Raw genomic sequence first — 23,933 nt, 5'->3', positions numbered from 1 at the left:
GTAAACACTAGCCACCAAAAAGCAGAGAATAGATGCTTTGAAATTCTTGCTACAGATCGTGATTGTAGCAAAAATTCCACCAAACGAGCACTTTTATTTGCGAGTTAGTTTGGAAAAAAGTAGATTCATACTAATACACTACGCTCGCTGAAGTAAACACCACTTTCGAATCCCAATCACGACTGAAAGGGCTTTAATAACATAATAGCAAGAACATCTAACGAATGATCTTCGAGGCACTTTAAATTAGGCTGAAAAACCTCTCTATGGTTCCATAATTACTGCCACTCTTGGGCGAGAATGATCAAAACGAACAAAAACACAATTAAGAACCTTTTTGAGATCCAACTCGTTTGCACTCTGTGCTGAAAAGGCGTACTTCGCAACCACTTTATCGCCTTCCACAATTTCGCCCGGCTTCTTTTGTGATAATGAATTTGAGACTTGCTTCTCGTGTTGAGCTTGAATCACACCTCCAGATACCTCGACACTCAACGGCTTCATGCTATTCGATTCGCTTCGATTGGGCGCATTGACACTGCTTCCCTGTTGCTCACTCTGATTCCCTTGAAACTTCGGATCGTGCATATCTCGACGACTGCGACCCTCAGTAAACTCCGAGTTTAAGCTGGGGTTCGTTTTCGACCTCGGCAAAGAGCTGTTATCTGTACTATTGGGCGCATTTTGACTATTTTGTGCCGTATTGTTCTGAATGATACGTAGGTTTGCTTTCGGAACTAAGCCAACGCGGCCATTCGCCCGAACCTCGAACCAATTGGCGTCTATTTCCTTTTTAATCATCACTGTATCAGTTTTCTTCACCTCCAGCTCACTAAACAAAAAACACATAGAAATTTAACTAAATTGAATTGATTTCCATTAAACGCTGAACATAACAAATAGACAGTTGGTAGATTGTCACTTAACTCACTGAAACCGGAAAAAAAATGGTTCATATTTTTGAACATTTTTCAACTTTCGAATTTCATAAAACTTCATAAAACTATTTCAATTAGAGATCACAAAATTGTTTATTTATTCAGATGGATTCACGTTCTTTTTGCGCATCATTTGCTCTTTCGCAATTGGAGAGCGTAATTTGCCTTCCTTAGAAAAAAACCATAGGTAACAGCAAGACCCAAAAAATTTTCTTAAGGCGCCAATATTAATTTAGAGGGGGAGCGAGCGCCGAAAAAGTGTGATTTTTTGGTCAAAAGTTTCCAAAAAGTGCCTTTTTGGCCTGCTTTTTCAAAACTTTACCTGTGGCGCAGAAAATATGACCAAAACAGGGTCTTTGGGAGAGCTCGGAAAATCAAATTGGTCGACCTAAAAAACAGGTCGACAAAATTTTCGCAAATTTTTTGAAAATCCGCCCCCTCGGGAAAATCCTAGATCCTCCCCTGGGTAACTGTCAAGCGGGAAAATCAAATTTGAGCGTGAATATTTTAAAGCTTCTTTCCTATAAAACACCAAAGTGACCTTGAAATTATCTGTTCGTCAAATTCTGCCATTAGCATTTTTTACTTAACACTAAATCGAATCGTCACTCTCAAGCAAAAACGAGACATTCTGATCTCTTCTGAGGAGGTGGGTACGAAAAAAGGATATTCATCGCCAAAATAGTCTACTTACTAATCTGCCTGAGCTCTAAAAGAGTGTATCACAGTTGCGTAGATCGGCTCTTGTTCTTCTCGCTCCTTCTTCAAGGGCGGATTGACTTGATGCGAAAACGAAGATTTGAAGTTATTGTCAGCTGTGCTGTGAACTTGCTCTTCTTTGGGTTTATTATTCCCTCGAGGCGCATTTTTGCGATTACCGTTGCTAAGTGATGGCGATGGTTCTGACGCTGTTTTTGAAAGAGCGTCGTCTCTGCTTTTTGATCTTTTTTTGAAGATCTTCTGAAACATCAAAAATTCAAGTCATTTATACGCAGAACATTCAAATAAATGAGCAATATGGCCGATAAGAAAACGCAAAATTAAAGCTTCATCAAATAGTTTTTAAAAAAAAAATATTACTCAATATTTTTATAACCTCGATACAACCAAAGCATGGTTTTTTACTTTGTAAGATACTATCAGTTTCTATGCTTTGAACTGTTTTCAGTACTATGAAACCGCAGTTGTTGTTTTTTTTCATTTAAATTCAAACTGTTATTTTAAGAAATCACAGTTACAAGAACGTAATGTACACCATCCAATGAAGGGAAAACTACAATGAACTCAAATGCGAGGGAGACGCTGTCTTAAAATGTTTATGAATTGCATGAACTAAACAGAGACCTTGGGTCCACAGCAGGTTGTCTCAGAAACCGACTCCTCGTCGTAGTACTAAATACAACAACAAACTACACTAACTACTAATGCAACAACAGGAGATAACATTCAAGCTCTAAGTTTCACCTTTCGCAAAAAAAACCCTGTTTCGCAATAATCTATAGAGCCATCACCAAAGCTAGTTACGATTAGCTTCAATTTAACATAGCCAACAGACAGTTGGAAAAAGTCAATGACCTACAGTGAAATTTAAAAAAAGAGGATTTTTTGGCCAAGAGAACAAAGTCCCCCTAAATCAAACTATGGAGATCGTTCATTTAGTTACAAAATGATATTTTAGCCAATCAAACTTGAGCAAAGTGCATGCAGGCATTAATGCTTGAAAATGCCATTTATAATTAAGGGTCTTTTCGCTTATACAACCCTAAGCGACAAAAAATTGTAATTAAAAATTTTATGACAAAATTAGGACACAGTTACAGGGAAACAACAATTATTAATATGTGACTGTTAAAAACGAAGCAATTTTACTTAATTTAGCTTCAAACTGACTTTTTTTTTCTCATTTTTTAAAATAATTTTTGGCCATTTTCTGTGCACAAATTCAATTTAAAAAAAGATGCCAAACGCGCTTTTAATTGTTGTACAATTCTCACTTTTTGCTTGATTTACCGTTTGGTATATCAGCCTTGCATTGAGAATATTGTTCGCTTGGTCTATTCAGGGGAGAGATTGTTCATATGGCCGATTTTTCCAAATTCGAAACGCAAAAACGTACCATAGCCAACAAAAAAATGGAAAAGTCTCAATGAACTGAAGTATAACAGAAAAAAAGATCACGCTGAAGCTCTCTAAACTTCATAAACTTTTTATGATAACAGTTTGTCATATAACTAGCCCCATTCGAGAAAACTGGATCAATAGGTAAAGTTTTAATTCCGCAGGGAAATCTAAAAATTGAAAAATTACTTTCGAATCAAGTTTTTCGCGACCTACACACTTTTGCTGTTCGATAGTGCAGTTTACCTTCACTTCAACAGTACACCGAAGTATGTAAGCTCAGCGGAGCAAGCGTTTGTTTCTAACCAATGCCACCTTTGAACACAGAAGCGAGGCTGCGCTTCGCAAATACTAGCAAAAACAAGACAAAAAGCAGCTCAAGAGTTCTAAAAATTGCAATAAGAAACATTAAAAATAAGCCTCGAGTTAGTAAACATTCGGCGAAGGCTCGGACTCGAACTTACGATCTAAAAATTCTGAATCTCCATCACAAACACTAGCCACAAATGAAGCCGAGAACAGATGCTATGAAAATTTCAATGCTTCAGTGAAATTTCTATATAAGTGAACACTTTCAATGAACACTTTTATTTGCGAGTTAGGATAGAAAAAAGAAGGTTCGTACTAAAACACTACCTGCTCGCTAGCGTAAATAAGCGTTCTGATTTGTTAATGTTGAATCTGCTGAAACAAATCGGTCTGCTAAAAGAACCTAGCCCCAACAGCTTGCCTTCGATTTAGTAAATGAATTTCCAGAAAAAAATCATTAGTGATAAAACAGAAAAATTGCAGCAAATCGGTTCAAATAGAATCAATACCATCATTTTATTATTGTTCAGAATTTATATACATTCTAGGCTCTTTTCAAGAATGACCATATTAATTTGAAAATTTTTAAGACTCTTTTTAAAAATCAACATCGCAAGCAAAGCATACCACAGCATGATAACCATATGAAGAATCTCAAAATGATTTAACCTAATGCAAGCATGAAAGAAACCACACCACCACTACAATATTACCAAGTAAAGCAAAGCAGAATGACGTTACATATTGCTTTCATACCGAGATATCATTATCCTCAGAAGACCCATGCAACTCTTCTGCAGCTATATTATACATCTAAAGAGAGGAACTGCTCAACATGGTTCTCTTCTCCCAAAGCCCCGATGATGGTTAAAAATTGACAAACAAACGAGAATACTTCAATAACTTTTTAACATTTCAATTCATAGATATTGGGAAAAGACTAACGTCTAAAATAATAGAATGTACATGCAACACGCAAAAACAGTATTAAAATAACTCACACTGAGTACCTAAAATATTCAAAACATGTTAAACGAAAAGCTTATTAAATAACAGTTGAAGCTCAAAAAAGGCCGCAAAAATATCTAAAAAGTAACTACTTTTATTTAGAGCAAGAGTAAACCTCATTAGCTAACTGGATCAGAGAAGATCCTCAAAACAGTTTCTAGTAAATTATATGTGCAGTTTTGTAATCAGTTACTATAATTACTTTTTTGATGGGCTTGGAGCCTTCTTTGCTTTGCGCTGTTTCGTTCTTCGGAATGTGAAGTGGCACATCGCCACCTCCGAATCCCCCGTTATCCTGTTGAAACTCGTTTTCTACTGGCTGATGATCCATATGTGGCGAGTGCCTTGACATCTGAGTGTCTTGAGGGTGTCCCGAGTTAGGATCAAGGAGTCCGTCATCGTGTTTGGACTGCACAGGGTACTTAATATCATCTGCAAAAGTGCTTTTTAGTTACTATCTTGGCTTCGAGCAATTTTTAGGTCATGATCATGTATCATAAGGCCTATGACAGTTCTCTTCAATTTAATCTTTCGTGGAGATTGATGAAAGTAGAATTTGATCTCAATTTTATCTTAGCTTTTAAAAAGTTTCCAAAATAATTTTTAACTCTTCAGAAAAGCAAGTTATGAGAATGATTGCCAAGATTCGAGAAAACTAACAGACAAGATTAGTGAACGCAGCACTTACCTGAATTCGGACTGTAATAATCCAAATCAACGCCACTGTCCCCCTCTTTCGGGTTGAAGTCGCTTCCGATTTCAGCATGAACGTTTCCCTTTGCACCTACCATCGGCACGTGATCAAACTGATTCTGCTGGTTGAAAGAACCACTTCTGCCTTCTGGCTGCCCTTGTGTATTTTTTACATTTTTAACATCCATAACAGTCGGAGATGCCGATTGGAACACGCGCTGTCCTTCTGGAAACTGATTGTCGTACATTTCACCTCCATGCGACATGAGTGACATACGACTTCGATTTTTCTCCGACAATTGCTGGTTGCTTTGATTAAGCGGAACTCTCCCTGTATTTTCAGATCCCATACCACCGAAATTCAAAGCGTCAACGCTGATGGAGCGGTTGCCAGGCATCGGTTGAACTAATCCGACATTTCTGTATGTATTGCTGTCATTCTTTTTAAATCTTCTGTTGTATATATGATTATCTCCATGGTTCATTTTGTCATCACGATACGCAAATGGTTCATTCATCGGACTTCTTGCGTTTGGAAAATACGCTGGAGATTCCGTTGGCGACATTGGAAAATCTCTGCCTATCTCAGTTTCTTGCGCTTTGTTGGGCTTCTTGTTGTCCAATATGTGACCTTTCAATTTATTCGAAAAATTGTCAAAGGGCGAACTTTGTTGATTCGCACCGAACAAATTAACCGTCGGCTGATCATCAGCGGCTTTGTTCCAAGCTCGATCCATTTTTGTGAACTTATCAGCTGCACTGCTTCCACGCTGAAGTGAACTCTCTTTCTGATTCGCATCCCGCTCATTGTTCGCCGTTCGATCATGCAGACTTCTCGCTAAATCTCTCACGTCGTCTTTAATCTTCGCATTCTCTTGAGTGCGATCACTTATTGCCTCAATTTTAGTGAGTCTATCTTCCGTCACTTGTTTTTTGAGAGTTATAAAATATCCTACATCTCTGTGGGCCAAATTCACCTGTTTCAAGTAACTTTCAGTTTCGTCTTCTGGACTGACTTTGATCAATTTTTTCGTATGCGGGAAATAAATAAACTTCTCTGTCACTTCGTTTTGCACAGTGGCCAAATGATCTTCTGCAAAATCATCGTAAACTTTGACCGGCAGATCAAACGCACGAGACGCTTCGCTCGTCTGTGTTTCAGTAACCATTTTTTCATCATATTGCACCAAAGAGGGGTTCGATCCGAGTTTGAAATCTTGTATCTCATTGCGTTCTGAAGTCTGTATTGGTTTCACGTGAGATGGTCTAAACTTGGACGACGGTTCAAAAGGCACGCCTCCAATTTTTTGCCTATTATACGGCTGTGGTATGGAATTTACAGCTGCGAATTTTGCACTCATCGAAAAATTGTACTCGTTTGGATCCGCTTCGGATTCTTTCAAGCTCGATTTATTACTCCCTGGAGGAGGCGAAAGAATGCCATCTTGCAGAACATTATTTACCATGTTCAGGGGATTTTCTGATCTCGACCGAATTCTAGGTTCAAATCTTTGCACTTCAGTTTCAAAAGGCGAGACACTTTTCTTACCCTTCAAATCTTCTCGCTCGCGTTGCACTTTTTCGACCTCGACCGTCTCGATTCGAGTTTCCCAAAGGTCAATTCCACTCTTGACTAACGGACTTTTGTCTCTAGGCTTCCTACTCTCATGTCCTCTTTCCTCATTTCTTGGAATAGCAGGAGTGAAACTATCCTCCAATTGGATTAAATCATTATTGTTCTTCTGGAAAGGTATCGGTGCGCTTTTCAGAGACCCCGTAGATCCATATAAGCCTTTATGATTTCCGTTGATTTTCCCGTTGCAATTTTGAAGCGTCTGTTCTAAATTGGCTCTCATATTCGGGTTATGAATAACATTACTCGGGCTACTAGCAAAGTTATTCGGTTTTACTCTGCTGTGATTCTCGATTTGCGACTGAAGCGAAACGTCATCGTCTGATTCAGAGTCAATGAATCTATTGTTAATCGGCATATTCATTTTTCTCGAATCGAAGCCAGGCGGTTTTTCATTACTCGAATCAGGTGATTTCAGACTCAATTTGTAAGTTGACACTGCCTTTGCTGGCTCATTTTGCACGCGTGTATCAATTAAGTTCTCATTCGAACGAGAAAATTCCTCATTTTTCTGGTCAAAAATAGCCCTGAATGTCTCGTCCAGAAGCAAGTCAGAAGAAATTCCAGATTTATTGTTCTCATTATTTTCACGGGGCTGTGGGTAATCTCCGCCACTCGTATTTCTGAACCTCGAATTCCTGACAATGAAATCCGTATCAATTGCAGCCGAAGGCGGTAACTCTGGTCGAGGCGGTTTCAGATTTTTCGGCTCCCGAATTGTGTACCTGTACTGATTACGAGCCACGAAATTCTCATCGAATGAGCTCAATTGCCAACGACTGTTTCCTTTAACTGAGTTCCGTCCCAGACCTCCCGATCTCGGGAAATCAGTGCTGTCCTTTCCTTCTGGGAACCTCTGTCTTGACTGACTCAGAAACTTTGCTTTATTACTCGACTTTGCTCGATCTAAACTCTGTGTTCTTATGTGCTGTGCCGGTCCTCCATCGCCGTTTTCATTTCCTTGTCCCAAATTGTCGAAAAAACTTCGAATTTGTTTGAACTCGTCCGCGCGCCTCGGTTTGTCACGTCGATAACGAGTAGCTGCTTGTGAATTACTCGACGATGGCCTACCCTCCGCATTTATTTGATCAGATGCATGTGGTGTAGTGTTCATGCTTAAAAGGTCAGGTTGGTTCAAATTACCACCTTGAAGCGGGCTCCTCAGTGCAAAATCAGTTGGTTCAAGGTAGGAAATGTGTTCATTGTGCATTCTGGTTTGTGAACGGGGACGACGCGTATTGCTGAATTCAGACTGGTTAGCAGCTGCCAAAGTAGGAAAGCAATTCAGGTAAGGAAGAAAAGAAAAGAATCAAAATATGGGTTAAATTCAAATGCAACTAAAGACTATTTTTGAGTCAAATTTATACAGCCTGACTTGAAATAATATTTCGCTATTCTATGTAAAAAAAATCGAGACTGGTTAGAGAACTTCATGATGCGTGAAAACAAACTGGTTAAAAGTAGGCTTGTTGCAACAGTTGAATTAGATTGCTACTTACATTTATACATGTTGTTTCTGGGTGCTTCAAATTGCTCCTCCAAGGGATTTTGTTCGCTCTTGTTTCTCGTTCTTGATAGACTCAATGGCAAAGTACTGTAGCTGGTATGAGATCTGTCTAGATTCGCATAAGGATCTGATTCTACTATACTGCTGTCGTGGAACTGTCGGTTGTTGGGGTCGAGAATTTTGTCAGCCCAATCTAATTCAGCTGAAGCGAAATTTTTTGGTAACATTTTTGCAACCCCCTCTAATTATTTTAAACATATTCCCATCAAAGTAAGGACGAAAAACATTATTCTAACACACTGTACAATATATTTAAGTTAACAGTGTATTAGGTTGAATGGGGTGGTTATATGTAGCCATATATCATATACTAGTGTGAGTCAAGTCTTACCAGCTCGATAAAACACAATACAAGTGACTGTTGCTAATTGGATATATCACATCGCTGAAACCCAGATAACGTTCGAAAAATCCTAATGGAATAGCAAACATAGCCAACATCGATAAGTCAAAATGAACCGAAATCAAATTTTAAATTTAGTATCCAATTTAGCACAACAAATAAAAACCCAGACCGTAGGTCAAATTTTCAGCCAATTCTTCAAGGGCAAATTTGCGAATAAATCTCCCATAGAGAAAAAATAGACTCTTAAGACAGCGGGAAAAACACGTCAAAAACTCGAAGAAACAAACTACAAAACAATTTTCACTGTTTAGAGAAACGATCAATGGAGCTTCCTAAAATGCTATTTATCTTATCGTTCCCCTCTAAAAAAATCCATGCTTTGGAAAGTAGATTGACAAAATTCGTCTTCCTACAATTAAAACGACAAATTGTTTTCTCAGATAAAATTTAGATTTCCAAACATATCGAAACATTGCTAACAGATAGTTGGAAAAAAAATCATTGAACGCAAGTGAACAGAAAAAAAACGGAACTTTCAAAATTCAAAGAATCTCATTTTTGAATTTCACAGAAAACAATGGATGCCTTACAAGCTCTTTAAATTTCTAGCCCAATTTGAGAAAACTGGATCAATAGGTAAACATTTTGTTTCGCTGGGAAATCTGATCATTAAATTCTATTTTCGAAATTAGAAGTCGATCACGTTTTTTGTTACCTTTACACTTTCCCTGTTCGATAGTGGAGTTTGCCTTCCTTTAAACAAAGGAAATGCACAGAAGTTAAAAAGAAATCAACAGTCAAACCGCGAAAAAGTAAATAGTAACAACATTGCAACCTATATGATCTGAGCTTAAAAATAAGATCTGGTGTAGACTCGAACCTCGTACCTTAGAATATTACGACACAATTAGTACCACTAGACCAAACAAAGACAGGCCTCAAAATTATTGAGGTTGCACAACAGAGCAGGTTTAATTTCTAACAGTCGCAATAACTGTGTAATGGAAAAAATTCTAGTTCCCGATTACAAGTACAATTGCTCTCGCAATTTAGGTTGAAACATATTTCACACAGAACCGAGGCGGAGCTTCGTAATACATGCAAAACTTACAAACATTGCATTGTAATCTAGAAAACTAGGCGGAGGCCGTTGAGTCCAAACAAACAAAATTGAAAAAAGTAAATTTCTAGAAGACCACGTCTACAAAAATATCAGGGCAGCGCAAATTTACAAATAACCGCAATACATCGAGATAACTTTAATTACAAGGAACCTCACAAAAAAATCCGCATTGTGCTTACAAAACCTTTAAAAACATAAGACAGAGCCGATTTTTTATCAATTTTTTTTTTGAAATTTTGTAAAAGAAACAGTCCTTGGCCAATCCTTTTAGCAAATAACTTTGAACTGAACTGAACAAAAATCAACACAACTCGAATAAAAGCATTCACTTCGTTCATTGACGCTTAATAAAGCCACTGTCCCGACATTTAATTCGGAACTGATTGACACATTTCGAACACAGAGGCGAAGTTGCACTTCGCATACGCAAGCAAAAATATGACCGATAACGCTGAGAAAAACTGAATTAGTAAAACTTTGAGTCTACATAATTTCTAAAGTCACACACGCCAATTATGAGTTTATATAATTGCTAATTGACGCAAGCCAATTATGACGCATTATCAGTACGAGTCAATTTTAAAAAAATTAAGTTTACCAACTAAGATGCCTCAATTTATAGAGCGGATGCATTTTAAACAGTATACGAAAAAAATCATTTAAAACATCCGAATATCGTTATGTTCAAATAGTTTTTTTTCTACGAAAAGCTCTTAAAAACGGTATAATTGTCTAAAAAAATTGGTTACATTTTACAGTAAAAACCCTGTGGGGTCCCTTCAGTCCCCACAATAAGACTGAAGAGACCCCTTCTGTTCAATTGGACGCCGGAAAAATTTAACTCCCCAAAACAACTTAAATATGTAGGAAGTAATTGAAACGTAACATTCACTGAACAACATTCACCAACCTCTGTTGTTGTCTGGGTTCATAGACTTGAACATTTGCTTGTACCAGTCTCGCTTCGCCTCTCTATTCGAACCACTCGAGACCTCACTTCTCAAGGACACTGTATCTCCTAGGTCTGAAAAGCACACATTTTCCCTGACTTCATTCTGGGTAAACAGAAAAATAGGTCATAGTTTCGCTCAGATAAAATAATGCCAAAATTTGTATGGAATTTCTTATAATTTGAATTTCTAAATTAACATGGTTTGCAAAGTTGTGTGGAATACTTAATAGCAAATTGTACCAAAATCACTGCGACATACTTAAAACCTTTATTAATCATTTTACCAACCTTTATGCTCAAGACGTCGCACAGAGGCGATGTTGTGATGACTTAACGAAGTTGGCTTAGAATCGACTCCAGGCAAGGCAGAAATAGAATTGGGAGCTTCGGTTTCCGAGTTAAAGGCAAATTGCAGAGTCTAAATAATGCAAATCAACTGCTAACATCAGTCAATACTTAAATTTCAAATGACAGTGAAAATTATATTGAATATTTATAAGGTCACCTGGATTTTAGTTATTAGTAATAAGACTATGGCTGTAATACAGAGAGCAAAAAGGTAAATAGTGTATTTTAGCAAAGGTAAAACTCAGGATGCGATAGTCGTATAAAAATGTATCCCTCTTGTTAAAAACGCAATTTGGTTATTGGTTTTATTTAACAAAGCACAAAACCTCCATTTGGATAAAACTGCAAGCTCAATGCTTTAAATTACCAACCGTTTTTTGTTTCAACTTTCATGTTGCATTGATGCGTCAATATAATGTCGTTTCAGTGGTAAAAAAAACGTGTACTGTTTTAATACACGCTGTGTTATCAGGCGCCAAAACAAATTATGCGGAACCAAAAAAAACGACAAAATTTGGGATTTTGTGATACTTTAAAGCAAATCTTACTTTACAAGATGAAGCTTTTTATCTATTTAAAAAAGATGCGCTTCATTTTTCCTCACTGAGTGAAGCCGATTTGAATTTGCCTCTGCTGGTATGGTATGAGTAAAAGCAATGAAAAAAATGCTCAAAATGAAATGCACTTACACACACAGGAAAAGCTATTTTAGCGTTTCAATTTTTTCTCTTCAGTAGTTTTTACAGTACAACACGGCAAGCTATAGAAATGAAGCGAAACGTTTTCCTTTTCCAAATGGTAAAAATAATATATAAATTTTTGCAAAAACGGACATAGCGACGAAATATTCTCCACCGCTCTTTTTCTACGCGCAAGCGGCATTGAACTAAGTAAAACGTTTTTGATGTAATGCTACAATTAATTATTAGTCATATCCCTATAAAAAATTCTGACAAAGCCAAGTTCTGACCAAGTTGAGCAAAAAGCAATTATTTTTTCAAGTATTTTTTTAAAAACTTCTATGCATCGAAACGGTCCTTTTTATAACCAACTGGTTCCATTATATGCTTTTTTAGGCATTCATTATTACCAAAGATATCTTTAACAAAATTGAATTTGAAGTTTGTATGCATCCTCCATTTGTGCTCGGCACTAGATCATCCACTGGTAAAAAAATATATTCTACAGTAGGGTTAGTCACGGTATTCGTGCTCCATCTGCAGGTTGTGATTTCTATTTTGGAAAAATAAACCGCTGTGGTGACCAAGAAACGATAAAAAAAATCCAGGGGATCCCCTTCAGGAATTCGACCCCCTCAAAAATAAAGGGCCGACCAACACTAAAATTTTTCTAAATGCGCCAATGTATACTAATTTTTGAGGCAAGCGCCACCGAAAAAAACGCAATTTTTTGGTCGAAATTATTCAAAAAAGTTCATCAAAACGGCATTTTTGACCAGTTATTTTTTCAAATTTTTCTGCATAGCAAAAAAGCTTGTCAAATAGGGTCTTTATAGTGTTCTGGGAAAGCTCGGAAAATCAATTTGATCGGCCTAAAGAAAGTCGACAAAAAACTTTTTTGAAATCCCCTTCCCTCGAGAAAATCCTAGATCCGCCCCTGAAAGCTGATATACAGTTTGTACATGTTGAAAAGGGTTATTTTCGATAACACGTCACTTTTCCGGTAAGATAAAAGCATGTTTTCTTTTACCCTGCTTCATAACGCTAAAAGATCCTCAAATGAAAGCTGAGCAATCATCGAAAACAACTTCTTCCTCAACATTGTCATTTTTGAGCACTAAATTGATTTTTTTAAAGCAAATTTTAAGGCAAATCAAATAGTATCAAGCAATTCAATGAATCATTTTTTCCAAGTCAAGGAGGAAAATGCGTTTAGTTTATTTTTGGAACTAAATTAAAATTCAATTGGACCTTAAGCGACTAAAAAATCTTATATCGTATAAAAATAACATAAATGTAGAATTTCTTGAAACTTAATTACCCAAAGTATTAGAGCAATAAACCATAACGACATTCCATTAGTCTAAAGAAAGTCGACCTACCTGATCGGACTCGAAACCTCAAACTTTGACGTCCCAAGCATGTACGCTACTTCTACGCTAAGCAAACAAAGGTAACAACAGTAGAAAAAAATAAATGGATAAATTCTGCGAAAAAAGTTATTTACGGGAAAAATCGCAAGGGTAAAAGTGACTGAAAAAATGTTAATTACTTCCTGAAAAAACGCATTTGAAAAAAGTAACAACGCGAAAAAGGCGACCCAAAGCACAAAATGTAGAAAAAATAAACACGTAACAATTTCATACACAAAAGCGAAGCAAAACAAAAAAAGCCGGTAAGTCGAAAAAAAAATCGAAAATGTCAAAAAAATAGGTCTATCAAAAAAATATATAGCTAGTTTTGAAACAAAAAAATGCGCCAAGACTAAGTAATGTAACATAAGCACCGAAAAAAAAATTGTACGAAGCCGTGACAAAGCCGAAAATACCTAAGCAGAACCCTTTAAGCTGAAAATAAATAAACAAGACCCTATCACCCACAACGCAAACACACTAACTTTATTCGCCGGTCAAAAGAAACAATCTGAGGCCACTAAGCCGATATAAAATAATTCGAAATCTATTTAGCCGAACAAAATAAAAAACAAAAAAGCCGGAAAACAATATTAAAAAAGTATAAAACTAATAAAAAAACAATTAAGTCCCCTTCACCCTAAAAACACACACAGAGAGAGAACTTTTTCGCTCCTCGGACGACGAACACTAAGCTGATTTAATATAGACCGATACCTATCAAGACGAAAAAAAAGAAAGAAAAAAAAATAAAGTAAATTTTCACAAATCGAATTGGTAAAATTAACAAACGACAATAAAAGAAAATTTCGAACAGGACAGCTTTTAAAGCTGGCATTAAGCACAAAATATATCTGTACAGGTATATTTGTTGCTAAGAGGCTTCCAGAAAATTAGTCCAGATGAAAAGTCCTGTGAACAAATTTAGTTACGGAAAAAAATCCACTACCCGTTTGCAATACCCTTGCTTATCATAAGTTTTAAAAAAATTCTTATGATTTAATCAACATCGATGCATAGCACTGTTAGGAAAGTGCAGGGCTTTGAAAAAATTTTTATTGCTTCGAATAACTGGAAGGAATTACAGAAAAAATTAACAATGTTAGCAAAATTAACTTAAGCTTTTCAAACAAAAATGTAGAAACAGATGCTATTAAATTGCCAATGCTCTAGCAACAAAAGAGCACTTTCATTTGTGACTGAGAAAGAGAAAAAACAAATTCGTACATAAACTTTCGTACAATTTTGAACAAAAAACAAGGAGATCCAAAACCTTTGTTTCTCTCGATAAAAGATAACTAGGCTGTGCCCAGAACCTTAGTTGTTTCTCTACTGAAACAAGTAGGCAAAAACTTTTGAGAAATTGGAACCCTCCCAAGGACACAAAATATTTCTTAGAAAATGCAGGAGAAAATCTCGTAACCAGCTCTTTCGATTGCAACCTTTACATCAGATTTATTAGAATAGTTTCTAAAAGAGTCAACAAGTTTCTAAAAAACGGCCTTAAGTTCGAAAACGTGACTTTCCAAGATCCGCATTTTTTCTGCATAAAAGAAGATCGTGGCCACTAAAGTAGAGAAGATTAAGAAAACCAATTTTCTCGATTATATACTTAACCTAGGAAGTGGCAGTTTAGTTTTCCAGAGAAGTTCAAAAAGTTTCCAAAAAAAGGTCAATAAAAAAAGTTTTCCGAGAATCAAAGATTTGCGTTAAAAAATAGACGTAGTCACATGAGCAGGAGAGCTTCACGCAACAAGTTGTTTCGTTTTAACCCAAAACCTTCGATTTCGACCAATAGTTTTCAAGAAAAATTAAAAAGAATAAAAACCTGTCAAAAATCAAACATTCCACTATTCCGGGGCAATTTTGTCCCGAAAAAAATTGTGCGCAGCCGTTTATGCAGGTGATTTTTCCACAATCCGTTCTAACCAATTGGACCCAATATCTCCCATTTGGTAGACTGTTTTTGAGAAAATCAAAACAAAATCTAAAAACATTGGTCAAATATTCCCCCAAACTTTTTCGAAGGCTGTAGACCGTGGGGTTGAAAAAAGAGACTATAGGATTTAGCAGACACGCAGGAGAGTGAGCAATCTTTGCATTGGTACCAGTTAAGGAAAATTATATTCAAATCCAGTTTTTGATATTAACCCATTTTCCATATCTATTTTTAACTTTCGAGAATTAAACAAAACTTTTTTATTAAATCACATACAAATCGAATTATTATCATAGGCTTTCAAGTAAAGCTTTTCATTCTGAATTTACTTTCATGTTTTTCATGATCAAATTTTTTAAAATTTTTTAGCTCACTTAAATTTTTTTTTTAATTTTTTTTTAAATACAAGGTCCGGCCGGGATTCACACCCAAGATATAAGGCTGCAAAAGCGACTGGGCTACCTCCAGGCCATTTGGGAAGGCAAGTAGTAAAACAGAATCAATTTTTTGTAAGAAAAATCGTTTACGGGAAAAAAAGTCTAGTTCCCGATTTTAAGACACTTGCTCTCGCAACTGTGTCTAAAACACTACGCTTAACACTGAAGAATTCCTCATAAAACGCAACTAGGCTAAACAAACAATTGATGCCAAGGAGAGATAAAACCTAAGAAATGTATGAAGTACAACTTTTGATACTAATAAATTTTTCGATTTATTCAACATCGACGTTTAAATAGTTCTTACGAGCTTGCAATTCTTTGAAAAAGATGCTTTGATTGCTTCGAACGACTGAAAAACCCAGAAAAGTATTGGTGTGACATCAAATTAATTTTGCTTCACTTTCAGTCTCTGACAGAGAAGCGAAGCTGCACTTGGTTAACACAAGTTAAACAGCAATAAGGAGCCCTAAATGCAAAAAAAATGATTTGAAAAATCAAACTAAATAACCACGCCACGAGATCGAATCTCAATCTGTCGCTATCGATGTTAATAATTTGACTGCAAAACACCTAGGGTCTACCTACTTCTTTGAGCTTTCACACATATTTTACAAGTAAATACCAGGCAGCAGATTAATCGTTTTGATTGCACGAATTTTTGTTTGCTGCATTCACTGCGAATTGCAACCTTCTATTTAAGTCACGGTATCTTTCGGTAGCATGTGGTTAGAAAATTTGCAGAATAAAGGGGACAATTAGAAATCAGTCTAGATAAATTTCCTCGGTACCATATTGATGCTTTCGGTTAGAAAATCCGTCCGTTTACGAAATTGGGCTATTATTTACCAGCTCTATCAATCCAAACGCAATGCACGTGGTTGTTGAAAACTGGGTAAATTAAGCAAACTGATTGAATAGAATGAACGCCTCTTCCTGTTTACTAACTCAACGAATTATTGGTTGCTAGAGATATTTAAGAAATTGAGATTAAATCAAGTCGCACATTAGTAGTAGTACGCTTGCAGGGGGTGAGCATTTTTTTTAAAGAAAATAATTAAAATAAAATTTAAATTTCAAAGTCTTTTAAAGCCAGTTTGGAAACTGACCCATTTCTATTTTTAACGTTCGAGAACAAAACAAAATTTTTCGTAAATCACATCAAATCGAATTATTATTGAAGTCTTTCAAGTAAAGCTTTGCATTCTGTACTACATCCATGTTTTTCATGATCAAAAATTTCAAAATATTTTGCTCCTACTCCAACCCGCGCAGTTGATCCCCCCTGCGAGTGATCTCACCAGCCTACTATACTAACACTTAAATAAAGTAAATCAATTTTTACCTGCAAATCAGTTTTTACTATAAACTTTTTTATGGCATACATGCTGAAAAAATTAAGATCCCGGATTCACACTCCAGATTTTGGGCTGTAAAAGCAACTGGGTTATCTCAACGCTAAATGGGAAGGCACGTGGAAGTTTTTAGGGTTCAATAAAAAAGTAAAGTCAATTTTGTAATAAAGACTGTTTACGGGAAAAAAAAGTCTGGTTCCCGATTACAAGACAATTGCTCTCGCAAGCGTAACCATAACAATACGCTTAACACTAAATAATTCCTAATAAAAACGCAACTAAGCTAAAAAAAAATTGATGCGAAGGAGGGCTTAAACTTTAGAAAGGTATAAAGTACAACTTTAGAGACTAATAAATTTTTCGATTTATTTAACATCGAAGTTTGAATAGAGTTTGAATAGAGACGGGCTTGCAGTTCTTTGAAAAAAATGCTTTGATTGCTTCGTACGACTGAACAATTCAGAAAAGTATTAGTATGACATCAAACTGATTTTGCTTCACTTTCAGTCTCTGACAGAGTGGCGAAGCTGCACTTGGCTAACACAAGTGAAACATCAATTAGGAGTTCTAAATGAAGAAAAAACTATTTGAAAAAATAACCTGAATAACCACGCCACGAGGTCGAATCTCAATCTGCCGCTATCAAAATTAATAATTTGACTACAAAATACCTGGCGTCTACCTACTTTTTTGAGCTTTCACACATATTTTACAAGTAAATACCCAAATACCAGGCAGCAGATTAATCGTTTTAATTGCACGAATTTTTGATTTACTGCATTCATTGCGTACTGCATCCTTCTATTTATGTCACCGCAACGTTCGGTAGCACGTGGTTGAAAATTTGCAGATTGAAGAAGACAATTTGAGATCAGTCTAGATAATTAATTTTGTACCATTTTTAATTCTTTCGGTTAGAAAATCCGTCCGCTTACGAAAGTGGGCTATTATTACCAGCTCTATCTAGCTCAATGCAAAGCACCTGGTTGATAGTCAAGTCAAGTCGCACATTAACAATAGTACGCTTGCAGGGAGGGGGGAAGCAGTTTTTAAAAAAATAATAATATGAAACTTATATTTTAAATCCAGTTTTGATATTGACCCATTTCCCATTTCAATTTTTAACTTTCGAGAATTAAACAAAAGTTTTTATCAAATCACATACAAATCGAAATAATATCATAGGCTTTCAAGTAAAGCTTTTCATTCTGAACTACTTCCATGTTTTTCATGATCATAATTTTTTTAAATTTTTTAGCTCACTTAAATTTTTTTTTTAATTTTTTTTTAAATAGAAGGTCCGGCCGGGATTCACACCCAAGATATAAGGCTGCAAAAGCGACTGGGTTACCTCCAGGCCATTTGGGAAGACAAGTAGTGAAACAGAATCAATTTTTTGTAAGAAAAATTGTTTACGGGAAAAAAAAAGTCTAGCTCCCGATTTTAAGACACTTGCTCTCGCAACTGTATCTAAAACACTACGCTTAACACTGAAGAATTCCTCATAAAACGCAACTAGGCTAAATAAACAATTGATGCCAAGGAGAGATAAAACTTAAGAAAGGTATGAAGTACAACTTTTGATACTAACTGTTGCTACCCCTGTGAGTGATCTCTCAAAACTTCTCTACTAACACTTTCTTAAAGGCGGTCAATTAAAATTTAATAAACAATGCCTTAGCCTACATTAAGGTGCTGCTTTGGAATAGGTGAGTCGTCAAGAAATGATGATGCGCTGTGTTGAGACAGGGAGGATCCACTTCTGATGATGCGTGTAGGCTTCCTTCTAGGACGGAGGGACTTACTTGACCCTTTTTCGTCACCATCGCTCAGCCCCGCTAGACGCCTCGAAAGCAGTTCCGACTGAGATACACTACGCTGTTTCAATTGTGAAGACCTGTCAGCGTTATCTAAACAATCCATATAAAAACATGAAAATGTTTGTGAGAAAACAAACACAAAAGGTTTATACGGCTTTCCATCCAAGCTCTTCAAGCAAATTTGTTCTGAAAACACTTAGCATTATATCTATCCACTTTTTTCCAATTCAAAACTTACCAAGAAATCCGTAACTTCTATTCGTATCACCTTAAGGAGTTTAGGAAATTGGACGACAAGCGAATTAGATGCTCAGAAAGTCACGAAAATAAGACAATAACTTGCGTGGAAATTGCGTGAATATTGTTTACAGATTTCAATTTAATTTTGATTGAGTGAACACTGGTTTTCGAGCCACACATCAGGTTATCAATGTCAGTTGTATAATTTATGCATTTCAAAAATGTACTATATCTTTCAATTTAAGGTTTTAGAATTCATTTACAATAATAATTGTAATCAGTTCTGTGATACTTTACTCTTTTGTTTTTGTGTAACTTCATTCTCCACAAAAAAAATATGGCTCAGTTCTTATCGTCTAAATTCAGTAATTTTACAGTCGTATAATTTGCTGGTCTAACTTCCTAGCCCCATACCCCCCCTTCCCCGCACCGAGCGCCCATCGATTCTAATCAATTATAATGGATCACCGAGACAAAAATAATCACTTATAATCCATAAAAGATGTAAAATTCAGACAACGAAATCGATTATATTGCCATCATAATCGATTATTTTTGAAAAAAAAAAATCCATTATAATTGATTATAATCCATTATTTTTGGCAAGATAATTCATTATAATCGATTATTTTTGAAATGAAAATCCATTATAATCGATTATAATCCATTTTATTTTTAGAACTAAATTCGATTATTTTTTGCAACATGTATGCCATGACTTTTAGTAAATGCCATGTCTCAACGTCACCCCTCAAGTTTTTTAAATCCTCCCCAACTAAAGAGTGGGGGTAAACTGGGTGGGGGATAAACGGGGATTCTAAATGGATTATAATCGATTACTTTAGAATTTTATATATACTGACCATATTATGACAATATAATCGATTATGATCCATGGGCGCTCAGTGCGGGCCCCGTATCAGTTTCAACGTGTGATTCATAATTTTGCAAGTTAAAGGACATTTTGAGTTCGGTCTTAGTCAGTTGATTTTGTGCCATTTTCGATCTCTCTGTTTGAAAAGACCGGCAGCTGGAGAAATTGGGCTATTATTTACCAGCTCTATCTAATCAAATGTAAAGCACCTGGCTGTTGAAAACTGAGTAGAATAATCATATTGATCTGTTAGAAAGAATACATCTATTTTGAATGGGTCCTTTCCAAGCTCTAGCAGCAAATTTCGTCAGTAACGTGTAGCATTTTCGGTTCGTCGGTTTATAAAAAATCGACAGCTTGTGGAACTATGCTATCATATACCGGCTCTATCTATCCATATGCAATGCATCTGGTTGCTGAAAACTGGATTTAAAAATTGTTTGCATGATTATACATGGCGAACAAAGCCATCTTAAATCAATTGACTTTGTGCCTTTTTTGATCTCTCGGTTGGAAAAGACCGACAACTGAAAAAACTGGGCTTTTATTTACCAGCTCTATCTAACCAAATGTAAAGCACCTTGCTGTTGAAAACTGAATAGAATAATCACATTGATCTGTTAGAAAGAATACATCTATTGTAAATGGGTCCTTTCCAAGCTCTAACAGCAGATTTCTTCAATAACGTGCAGCATTTTCGGTTGGTCGGTTTTAAAAAAGTCGACAGCTTGTGGAACTATGCTATCATATACCATCTTGTTGAAAACTGGATTTAAAAACTGGTTGCATGATAATACATGGCGAACAAACGCATGGCAAACCAGCTTAAAATGAGACAAAATCCGTGAATAAAAACTTTACATAGAGGCCACTTACCATTTCAGGCAGACAAAATGTTTAAAAAAAGCCCATAGGTTGAAAAACCCACAATTACAAAAAATCATAATTTTGTCGTAATTATGTTCAATTTGAACTTCAATACAAACTAAGGCGTCAAAAAATTATTCAATATCGAGCGGAAAATAAGCCGACAACTCTTGTGTGAATGCACGTTGAGTCGGAAGCTAATTTTTTGTCATAAAAATTTGTCCTATTAAATATTAGAAATGGTAAAATTACAAATAATAGAGATACTTTAAATCACGGCAAAGTTTCAGAAATTTATAATAAAATCCATGTTTTGATAGGAAAGCCGGCAAAAAAGCTGACATTAGATAATCCAACGACTAAAATGTTTCCAGAAAAAAAATTTCTCATTACCGGAATTGAATATAGTTTTCGATTGACAGGTAAAATCAAAATCTAGACAAGCTCAAATGCACTTCTTCAAGGCCAGTACTTGCCAGGTCAGCTAATGTAAAAAAAAATTAGAATTGTATGAATTAAGTGCTACATGCGAAGCTGCATTTCACAAACTTAAGCATCAACGACAATAAATTAGCTTTGAAGTGGTTAAAAAAGGCAAGAAAAAAAAATATTTCAGTTTATAATAAAAAAATGCTCTTTATAGGAATAGTCACATAAACCTCGAACGTCCATGGCCTTAGACAACCTTGCTTTTGATCTTTAAAGAAAGAAAAGGCTCGTCACTGATAAAGCGGAGAGCACATGCTAATAACTGCCAATACTAGGCAAAGTTTTCAAGTTTTCTCAGCTGACTAATTTTCAACTAGTAACGAAAAAAATATATTGAAAACATCCGACACTGCCCAGGTTTGAACCCTCATATTTTGTTGCTGGTCTCCTTCCCTATCTCTACGCTACAGATTCATGATACCTTGAAGCTTAAGTTCTATTTGTAATATAATAGTCTGTATTAATATCCTTAGCATTGGCTGTATTTAATAGCTGGTTATTGATCTTATTTACATACTGCAATAAAAGAACACTTTCAAAATGAGCACTCATATTTGCAACTTATTTGCAACTCAAATTTAATACATGATCTTAAAACAGTACAAAGGGGGACCCTTTGGGTTGGCAGGGGTTGAATTCCTGATTTATCGACCTTTTATTCGAGATGCTATCATAAACTATGATACAATTATTCAAAATTGTTAAAGAAGTTTCCGTAATTTTTATTCAATTATGCTAATCCGAACAAGACCTAATTTAAGCAAAAAATTTTGGGTCCGAAAATTGCACAACAAATTGAACCATACATTTTTAATGCATTCGTCCGAAAAAACATCCATATCTCAAACACTATGAATTCAGGCAAACCCATATTTTTTCCATTGATTTTATAACCGGCAGCCTTTTTTCCCATTAATTTTATAGACGGCAGCTTAAAGAAAGTAGCAAAACATTGAAAACCTAAAAAAAGTCCGAGCTTTCAAATTTGCTGATTTTTCAAAATCATCCAGGCTAAACTCCAAAAATAAATATTTTAAATACTTTTTTTCAGCCGATACTCGCAAACCTATAGAATTTCTATAAACATTCATCCATATTGAAAAAAGATGGATATCATATAGGTTTCAAATACTATGAAAAACTAGTTTTTTAGCGGACACCTGCTCTCGCAATTGAAATTGGGAATAATCCTTTTATCGAAAAAAGGAAATAATCGGAAACCCTTGCCGTTTTTGCAGTCTAATAAATGATTATTTCAAACCAATTATATGATAGACGGATGATTGAAAAGGTGAAGCCGTTTTACTAGGAAGTTAAAATCGTAAGTTGAACCCCGACCAATTTTTTACTTTCCCGGAAAATTAAGCTCCATTTATTATAAGCTACATCCTCTCTGCTCCACTCTAAATGATCAACGAAGTCTGCATCAAGGTTGAAAGAAGATGAGCTGGCAAGCTCAGCCATGCGGATGTCCCGTACAACATGTATAGGTAAATCAAACCATAATATAAATGTTTCAGGAATTAATCGTCTTACTATAGCTTTTAAAGCGTCAACAGATAAACATTAGCTAGTATTTTAAGCACGAGTCTCTCAAGGAGAACTTCTGAATGAAAACCATTTTTTTGTAGATTCCGAGTATCTCGATTCTTTTTCGACTTATTGAGCAATTCTTTTTCAATTTTCTTTATCAGAGAGCTTCCGATTAAAGCAATCATTGTTTCGTCTCTCCCGTAAAAATACTTTAGGCTTGATGGTGGTTGCTGGCTTGCATACAATGCTGATTTAAATTATCAAGACATAACGAAAAAAAAAGAATTTTCGAAGGCCTTTTTCTGAAATAGGGTTGACTTCAGATAGGTAATAAAAGAAAATTGCCTCAAATTTTACCGAATATATTATAATTGCAAATTGGACCCAGAGAATGGGTTCTTTCGGCTTGTTCAATTGATTGCGCTACAAGTAACAAATTATGGTACAAGTGCAGATTCAACTCAAAAGTAATTTCAACCAAATGGAGCATCGCACGTAATCCGCATATTTTTTTTTAAATTGCTTTAAAGCTAAAAAGTGCAATTGACACCGGCTTTATTATGCAATCAGACAAAAATTCAAACTTTATAGAAACTTCCAGGAACTTGAAAACATTTGAAAACCTACGTTTGTTAAAATTTTATAAATCTTTTCAAAACTACCCATACTTATCTTCAAATTAAAATATTTGAGACAGCCTCTTTCAAGTCAAAAACATGTAAATGCAAATAGACTCTAGCAACAGTAAATCAAACCGAAAAGAGGTTTCGGATTTAAAACATAATCCTATCTGATGAAAAAACAGAACCAAAAAAGTATGGAAAAAATGGCTGAAACAATTTCGGAAAAAGTTAGTTCAGCGAAAACCCTGGAAAAATTTGACACCCAGAGGCGATGCGGAGCTTCGCGTCACACTCAATTAAAAAAAAACACGCCTGTGTTCCAGCCTTAAAATTGACAAGGAAAAACTGCGACATTTTCATATATTCAACAGCAAGGATAGCCGGTTGCTGTGCAAGTAGCAGAATATTCCGATCACATTTTCAGAGAAAAAAAAACTTTTTTTTCTGCCAGTTAGTGTCTTTTTTGTACGGCGTTACGTCGTTTGATATATACAACTATACGAACGCGTAGATATTTAGTAAATTTGGCATAAGCTAATCCAATGATCTTCAAAAAAAAAATTTTTTCAATTTTTGCACTAAACATTTTGAATATTTTTAACAGAATTTATTTACCAGATAAGAGCCAA

At 35.6% G+C, this 23,933-nt stretch overlaps 1 protein-coding gene across 7 annotated transcripts in view; it reads right to left on the bottom strand.

Annotated features, from left to right (window-relative positions):
* LOC134842389 (uncharacterized) overlaps window positions 1-23,933 on the bottom strand; it is a 41,911-nt gene that overhangs the window by 4,026 nt on the left and 13,952 nt on the right. Inside the window, exons 2-10 of one of the 7 annotated variants that reach the window (XM_063858700.1) lie at window positions 18,545-18,768; window positions 10,976-11,105; window positions 10,646-10,759; window positions 8,199-8,408; window positions 5,062-7,962; window positions 4,576-4,805; window positions 2,283-2,330; window positions 1,633-1,898; window positions 334-832 (exon numbers count right to left, since the gene is read on the bottom strand). In XM_063858700.1, coding sequence (XP_063714770.1) covers window positions 334-832; window positions 1,633-1,898; window positions 2,283-2,330; window positions 4,576-4,805; window positions 5,062-7,962; window positions 8,199-8,408; window positions 10,646-10,759; window positions 10,976-11,105; window positions 18,545-18,768 — 4,622 coding nt within the window. The other 6 variants (XM_063858703.1, XM_063858704.1, XM_063858705.1 and 3 more) reach the window with 6 other exon arrangements.

The sequence above is a fragment of the Symsagittifera roscoffensis genome, chromosome 3 (assembly GCF_963678635.1).
Source record: "Symsagittifera roscoffensis chromosome 3, txSymRosc1.1, whole genome shotgun sequence".
NCBI classification, from domain to species: domain Eukaryota; kingdom Metazoa; phylum Xenacoelomorpha; order Acoela; family Convolutidae; genus Symsagittifera; species Symsagittifera roscoffensis.
Note: the sequence above shows the minus strand (reverse complement) of the source record. Positions and strands in the feature narration are given on the sequence as shown.